The sequence below is a fragment of the Empidonax traillii genome, unplaced genomic scaffold, assembly GCF_003031625.1.
Source record: "Empidonax traillii isolate 1590-97213 ecotype Southwest subspecies unplaced genomic scaffold, ASM303162v1 scaffold193:size819438, whole genome shotgun sequence".
In the NCBI taxonomy this organism is placed as follows: domain Eukaryota; kingdom Metazoa; phylum Chordata; class Aves; order Passeriformes; family Tyrannidae; genus Empidonax; species Empidonax traillii.
Genome location: NW_020955386.1, coordinates 182669 through 199505, shown reverse-complemented (window position 1 = coordinate 199505; position 16837 = coordinate 182669). Strand labels below are relative to the sequence as shown.

Sequence of the window (16837 nt, the reverse complement as noted above, 5' to 3'; positions counted from 1 at the left end):
GCTTACTTTCTTTTCTGAAAGCTTGTGGAACTTTCACCAATCCTCTACAGCTAGCTGTAGAAGAAAGCTTCCACTTAGACAGCAGTGCAAAGGGTTTAACCAGAAGACTAAATAAACCAATAAAGTTTTTGAAAAATGACCTTCTCTCCTGAGTAGCCAAGGGGTAGTAGTGCTCTTTTAAGAAGATGAAGAAATTAGCTCAAGTAGACATCCAGGCACTATGTCCCACACATCTAATCATCAAATTGTTTTACTTTCCTTAAGATAAAGTCAAAAGAAATTACATTTTTTCCAATCTCTACCTTCTACTTGCTGGCCAGTATGACAGCTCTGAACTCTATGTCTCTAACAGGACCCCAGGGAATAAAACCCTGTAGCATAACAGTCTCAAAGTTCTAACAAGCCCTCAAAGCCTACAAGGCTTTCTTTTGCAAGGAAAAGTGCAAGTGCTGTGCTGAACTTTGAGCGTACAATAATGCAATGTGTTCTGCCCTGTGGAGAGGAGACAAGCAGATGGGATTTGACAATGCTAAGGCAAGACGTGCTGCGTGACCTTTGGCTCTCTCAGATTCTGCTTTATCCTCAGAAAACATCCCTTAGAAGCAACACAGTTTCCATACCGGATCATACCTGTGCATGCAGCACAAGACACATGCTTGCCCTCATAGTTTTTCAAATTATTACAAAAAAGTAGCTCTGGGGAATATTTTATCTACATTTGTTGCTTTCCTAACTGGGTGACACAGCTATGTGGTTTCGACAGAGGACCCCAGTCCTTCATGTTCAAGAGGAAAAGAAGCATTTCTTGGAGATGTTGCATTAGACAAGCCCAAATACGCTGCTCTTGTTTCAGCTCTTATTTTGCTTTTTAAATAGTGAAAGAAAGAAAAGATTGCTAATTTGTCAGAGAATTCACCTCAAAAGGTAAGATAATTCATTATTTAATTAAATGAAGACATTTCTCATTTAATATAACTGAGTTTATATCAAAATCAGAGTAAAATCCTAGCATGACTACTGCCTCATAGCAATTCTCTACCATCAGGCCCCTGTTTCACTAGAATTCACCAGTTTCCTCTGATTCTTAGTCATTAAGCAACATTCATTTCGTTATGCTATCCACTTCAAGAGGTGAAGAGGAGGCAGAAGAAAAAAAATCTGTTGTGAGTACAAGCCAAACAATTGGTGCATCTTCCTCATACTAAGGACAACAAAACCTTCGCTACCTGACCATACCTTGTCAAGTTTCCAGGCATCCAGAAGGTACATAAATTCCATACTTCTGTATGCCACTCCTTCAACACTATTCATACATGCTGACACTTTCTATATACTTCCCCTGTCCCTCCACGGCCTTCCCTTTCTGTCTATTCCAACTTGCTCAAGACAACAAGCATTTGCAACAGGGAAGTGTAGAAGTGGAGAAGCGCTGAGAGAAAACAAACCAGAAAGACACCTGGCAGTGTCTGTGTGTTGACACCTGCACTGACTCCCTTTAATTCCCATCTCATAAACCTTATTTTTGTGAGGAATACAGGCTCTGCACAACAAAATAAACCCTTAGGCAAAACTACATATGACAGGAGGGAGGTAAAACAAAGAAGATACCTACCTTTGCAAAATCATTTAATTCCAGAGTTCACAGGCCCAGTGACAGCAACCGAGAAAGGTCTGCACTGATTGTCATGGAGTCCATTTATTTGAGAAAGGAATGCTTGTCACTACTGAGTTTAGCTTTCTTTCTTATACAAAGAATACCACATTAAGACAGTTGTCTCATGCACTCTGATAATGAAAGATAACTAACTAATGGCAAGCAAACTACTGGTAAATTTGCAAGGCAAAGTACCATACCCAGTGAACTGTTACGACTCCTTTAAATGGAAACTTGCATCCTGGCCTTGCACTGAAAAAAGGCACAAGCAAGTCTCAATCACAGAAACCTAAAGTAACCCAGAATATCTTATGGACAAGTTCAAATGCATAACTCTTACTTGAAGCCATCATGAATAAAAACTAACCAAAGGTTAAACATGAAGTGTTGTACTGATGGTAGCTAAGAAAATAAATTAAAAACAAACAAAAAAACCCACAAAAAACAAACAAAAAAACCCACAAAAAAAACAAACAAAAAACCCACAAAAAAACAAACAAACAAACAAATCCCCAAAACCAACCAACCAACAACACACACAGACACACAAAAGGTTCCAATAAATGAACAGTACAGCCAAATAAACAGGAATTTGACAGCTTTATAAAAACTCCACCAAATTCAACATTTAACTACTTCTCCAAGAGGATGGTCAGAGCCAAAACAGAACTGCAGTCAACCACCCAGTCTTGCAGTTCTCTCATTACAACCTCAGAGCAGGCACTCACAAAGCCTTGATCAGTCACATTTTCATAAAACATAAGTTTCACAAAGGTGATCAACACTTCCAGCTTGCAAAGTACTCTATTTATGGTGTCCACTCTACCCTAAAAACTTCCATCCCAATCTTAAGTCTGTCTGTAGGCACAGCTTTTGGGGAGGAGAATTCATTGAAACCTTGCATTCTCCTCTCTGTCAGACTGCAGACCCTACCCCAGGTTCATCCAAACGCCCATTACTGAACTCCAGTGGTTTCCTCTCTAGGCAGAACCCTCCTAATCTGCTGCAGCTCAACTTCCTCAGCCTATCAAGGAGGAAATCCTTTTATTGCTCTGGCCTATAAGCCTCTTATCTCCTAATTCTGTGGGGCTGAGAAATAGCTGTTCTGCTCATTAATCCTACAATGACTGTCAGAAGCAAATATATAGCTTCTCACTCTACTCAAACACAAGTAACTAGGTTTCATCAAGTTCTTTACTATCTACTTAGCTGAGTTCCACTCCACGACATTTCATAGGAATTGGAGTAGCAGAACAGAAGCTTCTGCACTTTCATGAAATACTCAGGACAATTCTAAAGTTGGAAAGACCCTGTTCATTCATTGCACTGCAGGTAACAGCAAATTGTTTAAGAAAAGAGCAATTTTTTTTTTCTTTTTTTTCTTCCAAGCAAGTGCGATTTTGGCTAAAAGTGCTTTATGGATGACTATAAAGACTTTCCACTGTAGTTTGTATATACATCATTAGTTTAAAATGAGATTTTTCTCAATTTATTACTAACCCACATGATCCATGACCTTCAAAGACACTTCAAAAGAAAAAAAATAATAGTCAGTTGGGTTCTTGGATTAACTAATACCTTAAATTAGCACTCACAAGAAATATTGAAGGTTGTTGATTTTCCCCTATATAGAACATTCAGCCAAGGAGAAATTAATAAGCTAATTTTTTTATCATGACTGATGTCTTCTATTTCTCTGTATGCAGTGAAAATGTACTACAAATAGTCACTAAGCACCACTTCAAGTATGACACATAATATGCATTATTTAATATTTCACATTTATGTACCCAATGGACAAATGTAGGCCTACCTGTGCAAATCAAAACAAACTCAAATCCTTCTATAAAGTTGGCGTTGAGTAAAATGTTAAAGTGGCAAACAGCGTTAAGATCACAGATATCTCACGTCAGTTGTACCTTTTATTTTAACTATAAATGTCACACTTCATCATGCAGCTGTCAGCTTCCCTTAATGTACTAAATGCTATCATGTAAGCACAGAATCTGACATGATGTAACACAACAATTAAAATAAAAAGCAAGTCAGCTTTGACACAATGTCACTTTTCTGTTTGCTGCAAATTAAAGGAAAATCAAAACTTGAAAAGTAAACGCTAGTTGAGAAAAAAGTTTGCAAAAAAACCCTCAAACATCAGTTAATGCTTTCCTCAAATGTTATGTCAGATTTTTACATTCAACTTTAAGAAAACATGTACAGTTTTAGCACAACTAATTACAGTTTGACACCAGAAGACATCGGGAAGAAAATCTATAACTTCTAGAAAGACTCAAGTGTAATAAATATAGTTCTAGCTGTCAGCTTTATACCAGCCAACATTCATGGAACTAAGCAATTATTTTGCACTTTCTATCCTACTCTTTTTCAGTTTCTCTCCATTCTGTGGGACTGCTACAGCATGTTAAAATTGCTGATGTTTTTCAAACCAGATGCAACAGCACTTAGGTTATGCCTGAAGCAAATCCTAGTAATAATGGAGTAATTATGAACTCTAGGTAATTAATACTGAAATTGGTCATATATTAAAAATTTTAGTTTCATTTACTGTACTTGACGCACAACACAAAATAAAAGTGTCTGAAATATTAAAAATTAACTTCAAAAAAAAGGAAAATCATGTATATCTGGAAAAGTATAATTTTATATAACTAGTTTCCATTCTTTTCAGTGTTATTTTGTTCATTTCCATCGACTCTAAACCCACATTTAATAAATCAGCAACATAAAAAATTCTGGTCCAACGGAAAGCCTTCTGTCACAAACACAGAAACATCACATGTCTAATATTTGCTCTGGCCATACCATGACACATTCAAAACCTCTGTCGCCCAGGGAAGAAATAATCATAATGGAGTCTGTTCGCACTCAGGAAAAAGAGTCAAGCAAAAAGAACCTAGAGGCCTGTCTTGCAAATGATATAAACATTTCAAGAATATTCCTGTAAAAACATTCACTTGAAACATTGAGTTAACACTTTTTACCCTTCGTGGAAATAAAAGGAAAGGGGAACATAGGGAATTCTAGGAAGTTTTACCACATAACTACACAATTGTTTTCTGCTAATCTACTTCTACACCCTCCAAAGGATTTCCAGGCCAGTAACCTGCTAGAATAACATTAAAATTAAGATCCTTATAATTTTGACTGGAAAAGACTTATACATTAGTGTTGCTGCATTTTCCAATATGCTACATTTGATTGAGAATGACAGTAAATTACAGAAAAACCAAGAAAAAAAAAAAGGTAGGTAGGTAAAAAAAAAAATGCAAAAAGATACACAAAAACACGTAAATGAAGTAATCCAAAAGTAACCTCAAACCTACCCTTACAGCTGTCAACCAGTAAACCAAATCAATGAGTAGAATTTGGACACTGACAAAGCTGCCAGGAATTTGATCATTAAAGACGACTGTTTAACCAAACACTGAAAATTATAATAGTGGCTACAAGTGCACATTTCTAAGAACTTGAGCAGTATTATACCTCAGTGAAATTTATGCTGAAGTAAATAATTTTTTAAAAACTAAACAGTATTTCTTTGAGGACTATATCAGCTAGATGAAGATTCCAGTGATCACAATGGATGCACACCTTTAAATAATCTGTTCCACTCCTACATTTTTTCCTAGCCCTTGAATGGTTTAATTATTTCTAGAGACATTTGTGTGCACATGGGACAAGAGAAGAGAGGAAAGGTCTAGTTCTCGTGGGCATGGACGTGTGAAGCTATGAAAGTTTATGCAATTCACTGTTTATATTAATCGCTATAAATTCTCCTGTGCTGGGCTGTTGAAGCAATATATCCTCAAGGATCTTTACTTTACAGGCGTTAGAAGAAGATGATGTAATTAATTTGCATACCTAGGACTTCAAATGTGAAATAGAGATGGATTAAAGTTTAGAAACAAAACAACCAAAACTTTTTCTACTTTTGACTATTATTATACTTAATATTATAAACAAAACACTCTGAGAACTGACCCTTGAGCTCCATGTTGAAAGGTGATAAAAAGAAATACTCTTCATACCTGCACTTCTTAGGTTAGGGTCTAGGTCTGGCATTTCCTTGCATGCTTCTGGACTGACACTGTAGATAGATGCTCCCGCTTCACTGACAATGCTGAAAAATAAAGTGGCAAATAATCAAAACACCACACAACAGAACAACACAACTGAAAGACTTTTGAAGTGACTTAAGTGAATATTTGGGATTTATTTTTTTTTTTTAAAGCCTCACCTCATGTTTTAAAAATATCTTGAATCAACCAAATACTTACAGAAGTAAGACAGGACAAAGTAGAAGATCTCCATTTAAGTCAGAATACCCCTCCCTGACCTGCAACATTTATTCTTTTTCAATTCTGGCCCTATTATAAATACACACTGTACATAATATCAGCCTCTGTATCAATCTTTACAGAAGAGAAAATTAACACAAGAAACAAGGGTTACCAGAAGTAAACAGGCAAACCAGCTTTCATAAACATAAAAAACCCTACCTGATTATTTCATTAAAAACACCTACGTTCTAAAGTCTCACATTAAACAATTACATGAATCCAAGTCATGAGCACGCACACACATTGTCTCAAGCCAGCTGCCTAAAACACTCAAAAAACCCCAACTTGACGCAGACTGAGCCAGAGCTGCGGCTCGCTCCTCAGCGGCATTTCATACCGTCTTCTCCCCGCTCTCACTGCCATCCCCAAAGAAAAACACAGACTGTATGTCTTCAGTAACTTAAGCTACAGTTCATGTATCTACCACACACCTCAAACTCACTCAGTAATGATGATAAACTCACCAATTCAAATCACGGCACGTAATTAAAAAACCCTCGAGTGCCCTAGTTTCACTCAAGAGAAAAACAGCAATCCAGTTTTTAGTGTAAGTTATTTTCAGCTGTGAAATTCAGACACCACTGAATCAAGAGTATATTTCTTCGAATAACTTCAGTAGAACTTGAATTTCAGGTTGATAATTACGACATCATACAGCTAATGCACTGGAAGTTAATACTATCAGTTTCAGAACTATTTTTACTTTTATTCTGCCTCTCTTAGAATAACCTAATCTTTGTCATAAGGAGAGAAAACATCACCCTAGACATTTCAGTAAAAACCCTAACTTGCTTTATATTGTTTTAAAATTGGACTATAAATTTTCCTTTTAGAACATTTAGTAGGTTGAATTTCTAAATAAAGAAATTGATACTGAGATGCCACTCCCTTTAGGAAAAGCTGGAGAACAACTCAGAGGTAAAATACATTCCCATTCAGTGTTTTGAGCACAGTAACAGTAAATAGTGTAAAATGCAGATACAAAAGGTAAGACTTTCGTACTGTTGTTTGTGCAGATTCCCCCTTTCCCTAATCAAAACTGGACTTTGGTGAAGTGCTGTGCAGACAAGACAGATTTTAAAGTTAGTCGAAAGAGCATTTCAATATTTCAGACAGACTGGATCTTTCAATAAATACAGAGAATAAAATCCTGTTCTCTTTAGTATTAGTGTAACTCCAGACCCATTCCAACAACTAGTTTAACAGAGCGAAAAAATCCTCAGACCAGCTGAACAGGGCAAGTGAAAATGAAACTATTTACATGATCTTTTAAAACGATTCAGTATTATGAGCATTCCTTCACTATAAATGACATTCATAAAACATTCACATCACAGAGTTCAGAAATAAGATCATATCACAAAAACCTAACAAAGATGTTGACAGAAGACTAATAAAACTGATTTTTCTGATGAACGGGTAGTTTAAAGAACAATGCAGCAGAACATATTTCTTAACCTGTTCGCACCTTATAAAGGCAGCATCTGGCAAGCTCTCCCTTTTTGGATGTTGCTTCCAAAAAACCACACATGTTAGCACACACTTCTAACAGCTTTTCACTAATCGTTCTTCAATCTTGGTATTCAACCAGATTGCAAAAGTTGCCTCTCACGCAAGTTCTAGATTTAGTATATTGATAATACACTTCTATTAAAAAAAAAACAAAACCACAAAAAACAAAAAAACCCACAACAGTGTTTCGAACGCATTTTTACAGTGCTGTACTATAAACTGTACTACTGCATAAAGTTTTTTTCTTGATCCCTTCCCAGTATTTTGTGCAGTCAAAAAACCCAGTGTGACCTAGATGGGAATTTTAACACACTTGACATTTTATTGATTCACATTAATGCTACATTGCCAATTTGCAGAAGCAGAGGGATTGCAATAATGCTGTCATTCTGTGGTTACATGTGAATGGTGCCAAATTTTAAGGTACAAAACTTGCTAAAATGAATAAATAAAATTGCTAAAAACTTGCTAAAATGAATAAATAAAATTAAAACTCGTGATGGGAGACAGAAACATTTGAAAAAAGCATATTTCCTTTCCTCAAGAGTAAAAACATTTACACGTTGGGACAAGAAGAAGACGGGAAGCCAAGTGAAAGAATTATTTCAAGCAAGAGAACAAGATCTAAAAAGCACTTTCAGAAGCAGCATACACTGGATACTTGACAACCACTCTGAGATGGTGTTGTAGATGCATGCAGTTATTCTATGAAGTATTTGGTGTGGCAGGCATGGAAAAGGGGATGAAGAATTTTCACTCAGGCAGAACCCCATAACTGCTGCACCCAAGACAGTAAAACCCAGATATTAAATAAATTTGTTACCCAGATTAAACGCATAAGGCCACAAACTCCAAAGAAACCACCCTCTGATTCATTCAACCATCGTCAAACCCAAACTTTTACAGAACTATTACTGGCTGTCATATGGTTTGATTTAGCTTGTTTTTACCTAGTGAGGTGGTTACTAATGTGACACTGGCACATATGGTGCTAAAACATTTAGCTTGGTCAAAATACTAAGATTATAAGCAAAATAGGTTTGGGGATTGTCAGCAGTTGTTCTGGATTTTATTTTTTGACTAGAAAGGAGACAGTCACTTTGGTTCACTGACATTTTGGTTTATTTCCCAGTTCTAATAATGCTCTTGAAAAGGTGGATGATTTATAGGACAATTTAAGCTAATTCAATGTTGCAAAATGCTCTGCATCGTGCCTTTCAAATACTACACATATGTAAGGTATATTAAGACAAAATCAAATCTGTTCAAATGAGTAGGCAACAGAAATTTATTTCTAACTACTGCACAGTCCACATTTTTCTTCAATCTCCCCCTTTTAATAAAGGATACAATATTCAATTAAGGCTTCATAAGAGTTGGTGAAATTGTATCTAAAACCCTGTGTACCTTCAGTATTTGTTTCTATTTCAACTTCGTAAGTCACATAATATAGGAAACCTGAAAAACTTGACTCCTCCACCCCTCATGAGACCCTTATTTCTGTGCATCGTGTTAGAGGAAAAATCCTTGCGCTGACCAAAATGTAGACAGTAACAGCATTATTAAACAGCTATTTTTAAAGTCAATCTGTAGTAGGTAAACAAGCACATGGTTATGATACGATACGCTTCTACTCCCTGAATGGTCAAGTTTTTTAAAAAAAACAAAACAGGTAAAGAGTCTGGGACTATGCCTCCATACTGTCTGCTTCCCACATCAGACATCCCACATAAAGTTTTTTTCCTCAGCATCTATATCCAACTTCTAAAAATGAAAAGTGCCCAAATCACAAAGCCACTACACAATATTACAATGTACTCTTTTTAATGGTACAAACAAGCTTGTTGCACAGAAACTATGTTTTCCTATACTACACTCACCTCATTCACATTTGTTAAGACACATTTTAAGTAGCTAAACCAACATTAAATATATTCCACCAGCACCACCTGGTGGGCCTTCAGCTTTATGCTAGAAATTATGCCACCTGTATTCGAAATACTTTAAAGAGCCTTTTAACACTTACTAAAGCAAGTAATTTTCTTACTCAGCTTAAATAAGTACTATATATTTGGTCTGAAAAAACGATTTGATTTGAAAATATTCAGATTTCCGATCTCTGAATTTCTACAGGAAAAAAAGCCTTTCTTGTAAAAGGTAAAAAAAACCAACTACTAAGAATACTTAGAATTTTTTTTTAATTCAAAGCTATTACATACCTACAAAAATGAATAACCTTAAAAATTACATATAACAACTTAGTTACCAACAGTTGTTTAACTAAATTACAATTTTTAAAACTTGCAAGTTTCCTAGATAGTAAATTTTTACTCTAAAGCCTTTCAAAACTATGAGAAAAAATCTAATGTATGTAAAACAAAAAAGGATATCAGGCTTGACGTTTGTGGGTTTAAAGATGAATGCACCTTCCTGACATTCTCATGAACCTTATCAACATTTAAGACTCTTAAATTGCATTGAGGTAATTTCTCCACAATCAAATTCAACACAGGATTAACAAGATACAGAGAAAGAAAAAGCAACTTTATCCAACTGTACATAACTTACTGTTTCTACAAACTCCAAATCCCTGATTTACAACTTAAATCCTTTAAAACAGAATTTTAAGAAACAATACCAGTAGAAAGAAGAGTCTGGTGTTTATTACTTGGAAGAAAATTATGGTCATTTTAAAGCAAAGGGTATGTCAACCTTAAAATGGGCCAAGATATTAATATTTGGTCATAATATGATAATCTGTCAAAATAACTCCCTTCACAATCCAAATTTAGTAATTGTGCCTAGTTCCTCTAACCCAACCTTTTACATGTTAATTGATAAATACATTCTTCATAAACTTGTGGCAACAAAAGCCAGAGGCTCCCCCAAACAACAGCGGTACAAAAGGGTCAAAGGTTTATTTACTGTTAACTTTCTAAAATAATTGGCTTATGAATCATCCAGGACAGAAAAATAAAATTAAATAAAATGGTAAAATATTTGCTAGAAAAGAATGTTACATTTAGAAGTTCAGTTGGAACATACCAATCTTTAATTATGTTGACAGATGCAGTGATTAAAAACAAAGTAAGAAGGGGCCGGGAAGACTTAATTAAGCGCATGCTCAAAAGAAGATTGGGCTGTTTCATGAATGAGAAACCCATTGGGCCTTACTGAAAACACAGAAATCACAGCTAGTTCCAGAAGAGCCTAAAACCTAAAAGGGTTCAGAGCTACACTAGAGAATAAGATGCCTGCATCTGTTCTTATATGACTCCCTACATACCCATTTTTGATGACTAATGAAAGCCACACAGAGGAGGTCAAAGAAGCTCTTGATAGGAAACGGCAATAATCCGTTCATTTGCATTTTGACTTGTCTTGCTCTTTCTTCTCCCGTCAACTTGGCAGGAGCAACTTGGGACAGCCCCTCCCAACTCCTCATCATTACCCACGGCAAGCTGCAGGTTTCTTTGGGGTTTTGGGCAGAGTTACCTGCTGCTCCTAGCAATGCACGTTTGGGCCCGTGAGCACCGCAGCACCCGCATGCTGTGTGCACAGCACAGTTCCTTCTGCCGGGGAGGTGACGACTGCAGCCCACTGGAGACTGCAGTCCGGCACAGGCTGAGGGGACGCTGTGATTTATGCAGCCACACGCACCCTGCCACAGGAACAATAGGACACCAGGCTTGACAGACCCTGGCTCTGACACAGCTACGCCACGGCTTCTTTTTTTCCACATAAGGAACATATGTCATGGAAGCGCAAGATTAAAAGGCTCTGGTATATTCTGAATAATGCATTCAAAGAACAGAAAGACCAAAGAGATTTTTTTAAAAGCCTGTTCATTCTGATAGATGAGATTAAACTCAAAAGCTGGTCTTTCCCCCAGCTCCTAAGCTAGTGGTATGGTAAAGGAAGATGTCAGGAGGACAAAAAAGGATTGTATTAGAAAGCAAGCATTGTTCAATAGAATCAAGACAAAAAAGACACAATTCATCTGTGGTTTTAAATAATCTAAAGAATTAGCTTTAAATTTCAACAATATCTAGTACCTGGGAGATATTCTTATTGTAAAATATTTTTATTACTGAAATATTCTGTTAGGCAGGAAAGGAATTTTCATCAAGTTTTCATTGCTTCACTCAAAACTTAAAGTCACTCCATATCATAAAAGTTTTGCTTATATGGAATTCTACCTTTCAAAATCAGTCACACTGGACAAAGGCTGTTATAATCGTCTTTAGCAAAAATACTACAAAAAAGGCTCATAGTGACTCACTGTGAAGCTATTCAATTAGATGCAGGTGGGACACCACAAGTCTTAACATACAGTTCCTGCTTCAGAGGTCCCAAGCACACAAGAAGTTAACCCCACAAAGAGTCTTCAGAGAGCACATCAAACGATAAGCAGTGATACAGACTCACATTGTTGCTCAGTTGCATTCTTAAGTTTCCATTTACAACTAGTATTTTGAATTCAAAACAAAAAAGTCAATATTTCCACCCATGCATGAATAACTTTGCTCTGTATTTCACAAAGTTTACTAGAGTTTACACCATGCAAAGAAAAAGAGAATTCGGTCTCGACCAACTCAATCTACTTTTTAAAGTAAAAATTAGTACATTATTTCAAACCAGGGACTCTGCTGCGCAGCAATTTTCAACACAGACTAACACTAACTCTTCTTTCAGTTGCAAACCCTACTTTTGAAACAGCTTGCTGACCCTACAGCATGAACAATAAATAAGCACCTTATAAAGCAGTTTCTGAAATGGCAAAAGTTTGAGCTAATCATCCTTGCATTAGGGATTATTTCTCTCCTGGTCAGCCATAAATGGTATTTAGCACCAGTTAGGCTGATGGCTTTCCTGGTGGACAGTATAGATCTTTAGAACCTGCTCAAAAGAAAAGAATTAGACCTGTTTTAATCCATGTTTAATGAGATACTCTAATCACAGTTTGTATTGTTGCTTCAGATAATTAAAAATTACTTATATTAAAATAGCACTTAGTCTTAGAATGATACTTCATTTTTTTCTAGTATGCTTACACAGAACTAAACTTCCCCATAGAATTGAAGTACAAACTTTCAGATGAAGAACAACATGCAAAATTCAATGGTTTGATACCAAATTATAGTCTTTCAACATCAGATAAAATGCAAGAATTCCTCTATGTCTGTTTATAAGAAATTTAAAGGAATGTAAGAACTGAAAGCCAGTGTAATTAAAAAGACCTATGTCTTTTTAATGTCAGAAGAAATACATGACAAAGACTGGAAAATTAGTAAGTATATTAAAAAATTAATTATTCAAATAGTTGCCTTGAAGTATTACCCACTCCTCTGCAAGCTGGGAAATACTAGGGCTAAAAAGCCCAATGTTTTTGACTTTCACTCCTTTGGAGTCTATAAGAAGCCTGTGTGTTGATTTTACATTCTAAGAGCACTTTTCCTGCAATGAAACCTAATAAGAGGATATTTCAAATGTAAGGACAATTATCTTCTGAGCCAGGCAACCTGATTGCCTCTTTGTTACTACAAAACAGGTTTCAAAAACACAGGGAAAGCACTTGGTGCATAGAATTTAAAAGCTTCTCCTTTCAAAAATGTTACTATTTTGGAAAATGCAGCCCAGTTCTACTAACTTCTAGATTTGGATGAATGCAGAAAACACATCCCTCAAAAAATTTCACTGATTACAGAACTAGAAGAATCCAAAATTTTCTGATTTTAATTCCTCAACTACCATCATTCCTCCTCCCAAAGAAAAAGTGATGTGACGTTTCCTGCCATTAAACCAGTAAGACAATTGCTACTTGCAGCAGAATGAAACAGGTCTGAGAATTCTTGCAAACATGAGTTACCATGCTTAAATTTCCTTTGTATTAAATAAAATTCTATGAACCCCCAAATCAAGAACTAGTTACTGTACTAAGCAAATAAAACTAACTGTATAGCTACAGCCTAGAATCCTTTATTCATCAGTGTATGAACCATGCCCTCAGCACATCCCTGCAAAGGGAAGAATGATCAGATATCTGTCTTCATCTTGTCTGAAAACGATGACATTTTTCAGTAAGAAAAGGGTCCAAATGGCAGGTGTCAAAGAGCTTTAGCTTCACACGTGGTGCTAGGAGGCAGAAAAAACAACAGTAGCGTGTGGCCATGTCAGAGCCGCACAGAAGCTGCCGTACAAGCGCATATCTGAAAAGAGCAAACCTCATAGCCTGTTAAATCAATCTAGTGCCAGATGCTGTTATCAGAACAAAACTGGTGCTGTGGATTCATCCCCAGAAGAAATACATGTCCCACGTCTGCAGTGAAAAGTGAAAGACCTAGGGTGGCATGTCTCAAGACTGAAGGTGACAGTCACCTGTGACTGCCCCCACTGCTTTCATTGACAGTTTCAGAAAACAAGTCCTGTCACTGCTCATAAAGCAGCTGGAGTTGAAGCTCCTTTCTGCTCTTGCAGAGAGCTTTAAAATCTGAGCTTCAGGTCCAAAATCTACTTCCAAGTTAGCCATCCAACTAAAAAGTAGTCAAGTAATTTATTTTTACTTTAAACACCGTAGTACAGTAGGAACTTGAGAGAAAATTTAACTACTGCTCTTCTCCTTGTTGCAGCAATGCCAAGGAGAGAAACTGCAATAATATGGATAATGCTGTAGAATCAACATTACCTTAGTGCAAGAGGAAAGGTTTAAAAAGAAGGAAGCACGTTTTATGTGATTACCATATGACAACATTAAGGTAAATCTAAACAGAATAAATGAAAATTAGTTGTATTCAAATATGTTCAAAAGTTAACTGTCTATAACCAATTGACATTAGAAGAAAGGAAAGACAGTAAAAAAGGCCTCAGGTTTGACACAGAAAATGAAAGCTCTATAGTCCACTTCTAAAAATGTAATAGGCGTGAAAGTGGGTATGCTTCTTACACTTGATAATTTCAAGACCAATTGCCAGAGCTCACTCACTTTTACACAACTAAATTATCCCAGTGAACTCAGGGGAACAAACCATACGTGCAAAATTAAAAAAACATAGCCAAACACTGACAAAATTTTACCTAAACTCTTTCTACCCAATACAGAGGCACAGGGAGACAAAACACAACCAGTTTTGGCAGCCAGGCTTCAAAAAGAAAAGCACTAGGTGATGGTAAACACTCCTACTTCATATATTTATAGAAAATCTTGAATTAAATTGCATAGATGCATACATTAAAAACATGGAACAGTCCAAGAAGACAATGCTTCTCCCCAAAAAGCCTAGCAAAGCTGTTGCACACTGAGGAGTTCAATGACCAGCTTTTTACCCCCTGTCCCTCAAGGTTCTCAAGGGCTTGGTGAACCCAACAAGCTTGACCTAACACCACAAAACACAACAGACCAAAGGAAGCTGCAAGTTCCAGAGCAGAAGGCTGTCACTAACACTGTCCTGCCAGCAGCTTCTTCTCAGTTCAGTCAAGCAGAAACCCCTGCAACAGCCAAGTTGCTGTTGCACCCAGCCCACTTTCAGCTACACAGGATCTTGCAAGAGATAAGATCCATCCTGGCTGTTTTCAGAAACAGTAGAGGCAAAGGGTAAAACCCTGGAAACTCAGTAGTTCATGCATAGTAACTCAGGTTGAAGCATTATCACACACCGAGGTTTTGGAAACAAATAAGACATTTTTAAAAATGCCTATAAAGAAATACCTAGACTTTGCCAGTACCATCTGTATTTGGCGTTGTCACTGACAGGTTATAAAACTGGGGAAAAATTGATGTCTGATTCAAGTCTGTTCCAGTTTCAAACCAAAACATTTCTCTACTGCATGCACTGTCACACCCATACCACTCTTCTGTGGGACACAGGACACTGAAAACTACAAATGACCCATTAGGGAGAGAGTCCATTGGGTTCTTAAGAAAATACAGATCTCTCAACCAACTTATTTGTCAGACAGCATTCAGATTTAGTCAAACAAAAATTTCATTAAGAGACACCACACAAAAACAAGCAGTTTGAAATTACCTAGAAAGGCTACAAGAACGTGCTATATGAATATAGAGTTGCTAAGATTGCTCTTGGGAATCATTTTTATCTGTCAGAAAGGGCAGCACAGACCCAGCAACTGCTGTGGCTAAAATGCAGTTTGTTAATCCAGACCAAAGGCTGGAGCTTAGAGTCACATTAACTCTAACGGAGACTTCAACCCCAGAGTGGAGCATAACTGGACAAGACCACAGCATATGGAGAAAAATACTTCTTGGAGAATGGTGCCTCCAGCAACTGTCATTTTCTTTAATGCTCACTCTGGGCAATTGGGAGGCAGCCTGGCCACTGCTGTTGTGCAGCCTCCACAGCCCCAATTCATGTGAAATTCTGTCCTGTAGCTTTGGTCAGAGTCAGGCTTTATTCTGTTTCCCCCTCATCCTTTCCTACAATACCACTGGATCTCAGTACTCAATCTCTCCTCGGTAGTCAAACCCTCTCCTCAGCACAGATCCAGGAGAGAAGGCTGGAGTCAACTATACGCCTTCTATAAGGGTTGGGCAAGGCAATGCAATGCAGAAAGACACTGCACACAGCAAGAGAATCGCAGATCCTCTGCTGCTGCTCCTCTCCGGTCCCTGAAGACATCATGTTAAATCTTTTTAACCTACAGACACTTCTTGGCACAGTTTACTGAACTATGAAGTACCCGGGTTTTCCACCTAGAGAAACTCAAAATAAATTAAGAACTCTGGAATCAGAATAAATGCTGGCGGAAAACTTCTTTGAGGTATCAAATACTAAGAAAAAGTGTGACCACATCTTTCTAGCAATGTCGTTTCTTCTTAGTTTACTTTGATTTGGAATTCACCTAAAAAAAACCAAGTTGTTTGCTTTAGTTTACAGAAGATATATTCACCTCCTGAGTTTATTCTCCAGCTCAACATACTCAAGACAAATGTTATATAAAGTAATAAGTGCTTCATGGAGACCTGATAAAAATTATATGCTGCTATCTTTCAAAAATAACTTGCAAATAAATGCAAAAATAGCCTCCAAATTTAATGACAACAATGCTATTATAATTTTTAAAGACCTCATTTGTTGGTTTTTTGTTTGTTTCTTTTTTTTTTCAGTTAATATAGGAAAAATGGTTTGCTTTGATATTTTCTCATGATCTAGTTTATAACTGTTCAAGACAGAGAATTATCAAGAAGTGTTCCTTTCTGCCCATCAAGGAAAATGTTCTTCTTTATCAGAAAAAAGGTTGTAAAGAGAGGTAGCAGTGTAGTGTTTGCAGCAATCCCCTATGAAGATGCTATAGC

At 36.8% G+C, this 16837-nt stretch overlaps 1 protein-coding gene across 4 annotated transcripts in view; it reads right to left on the bottom strand.

The window, feature by feature from the left end:
* The window catches only part of SRBD1 (S1 RNA binding domain 1), a 123747-nt gene that overhangs the window by 57156 nt on the left and 49754 nt on the right, over positions 1-16837 (bottom strand). For all 4 annotated transcript variants that reach the window (XM_027886729.1, XM_027886727.1, XM_027886730.1 and 1 more), the window contains one exon: positions 5704-5795. In XM_027886729.1, the coding sequence (XP_027742530.1) occupies positions 5704-5795 (92 nt within the window). The remainder of the gene's footprint in view (positions 1-5703; positions 5796-16837) is intronic.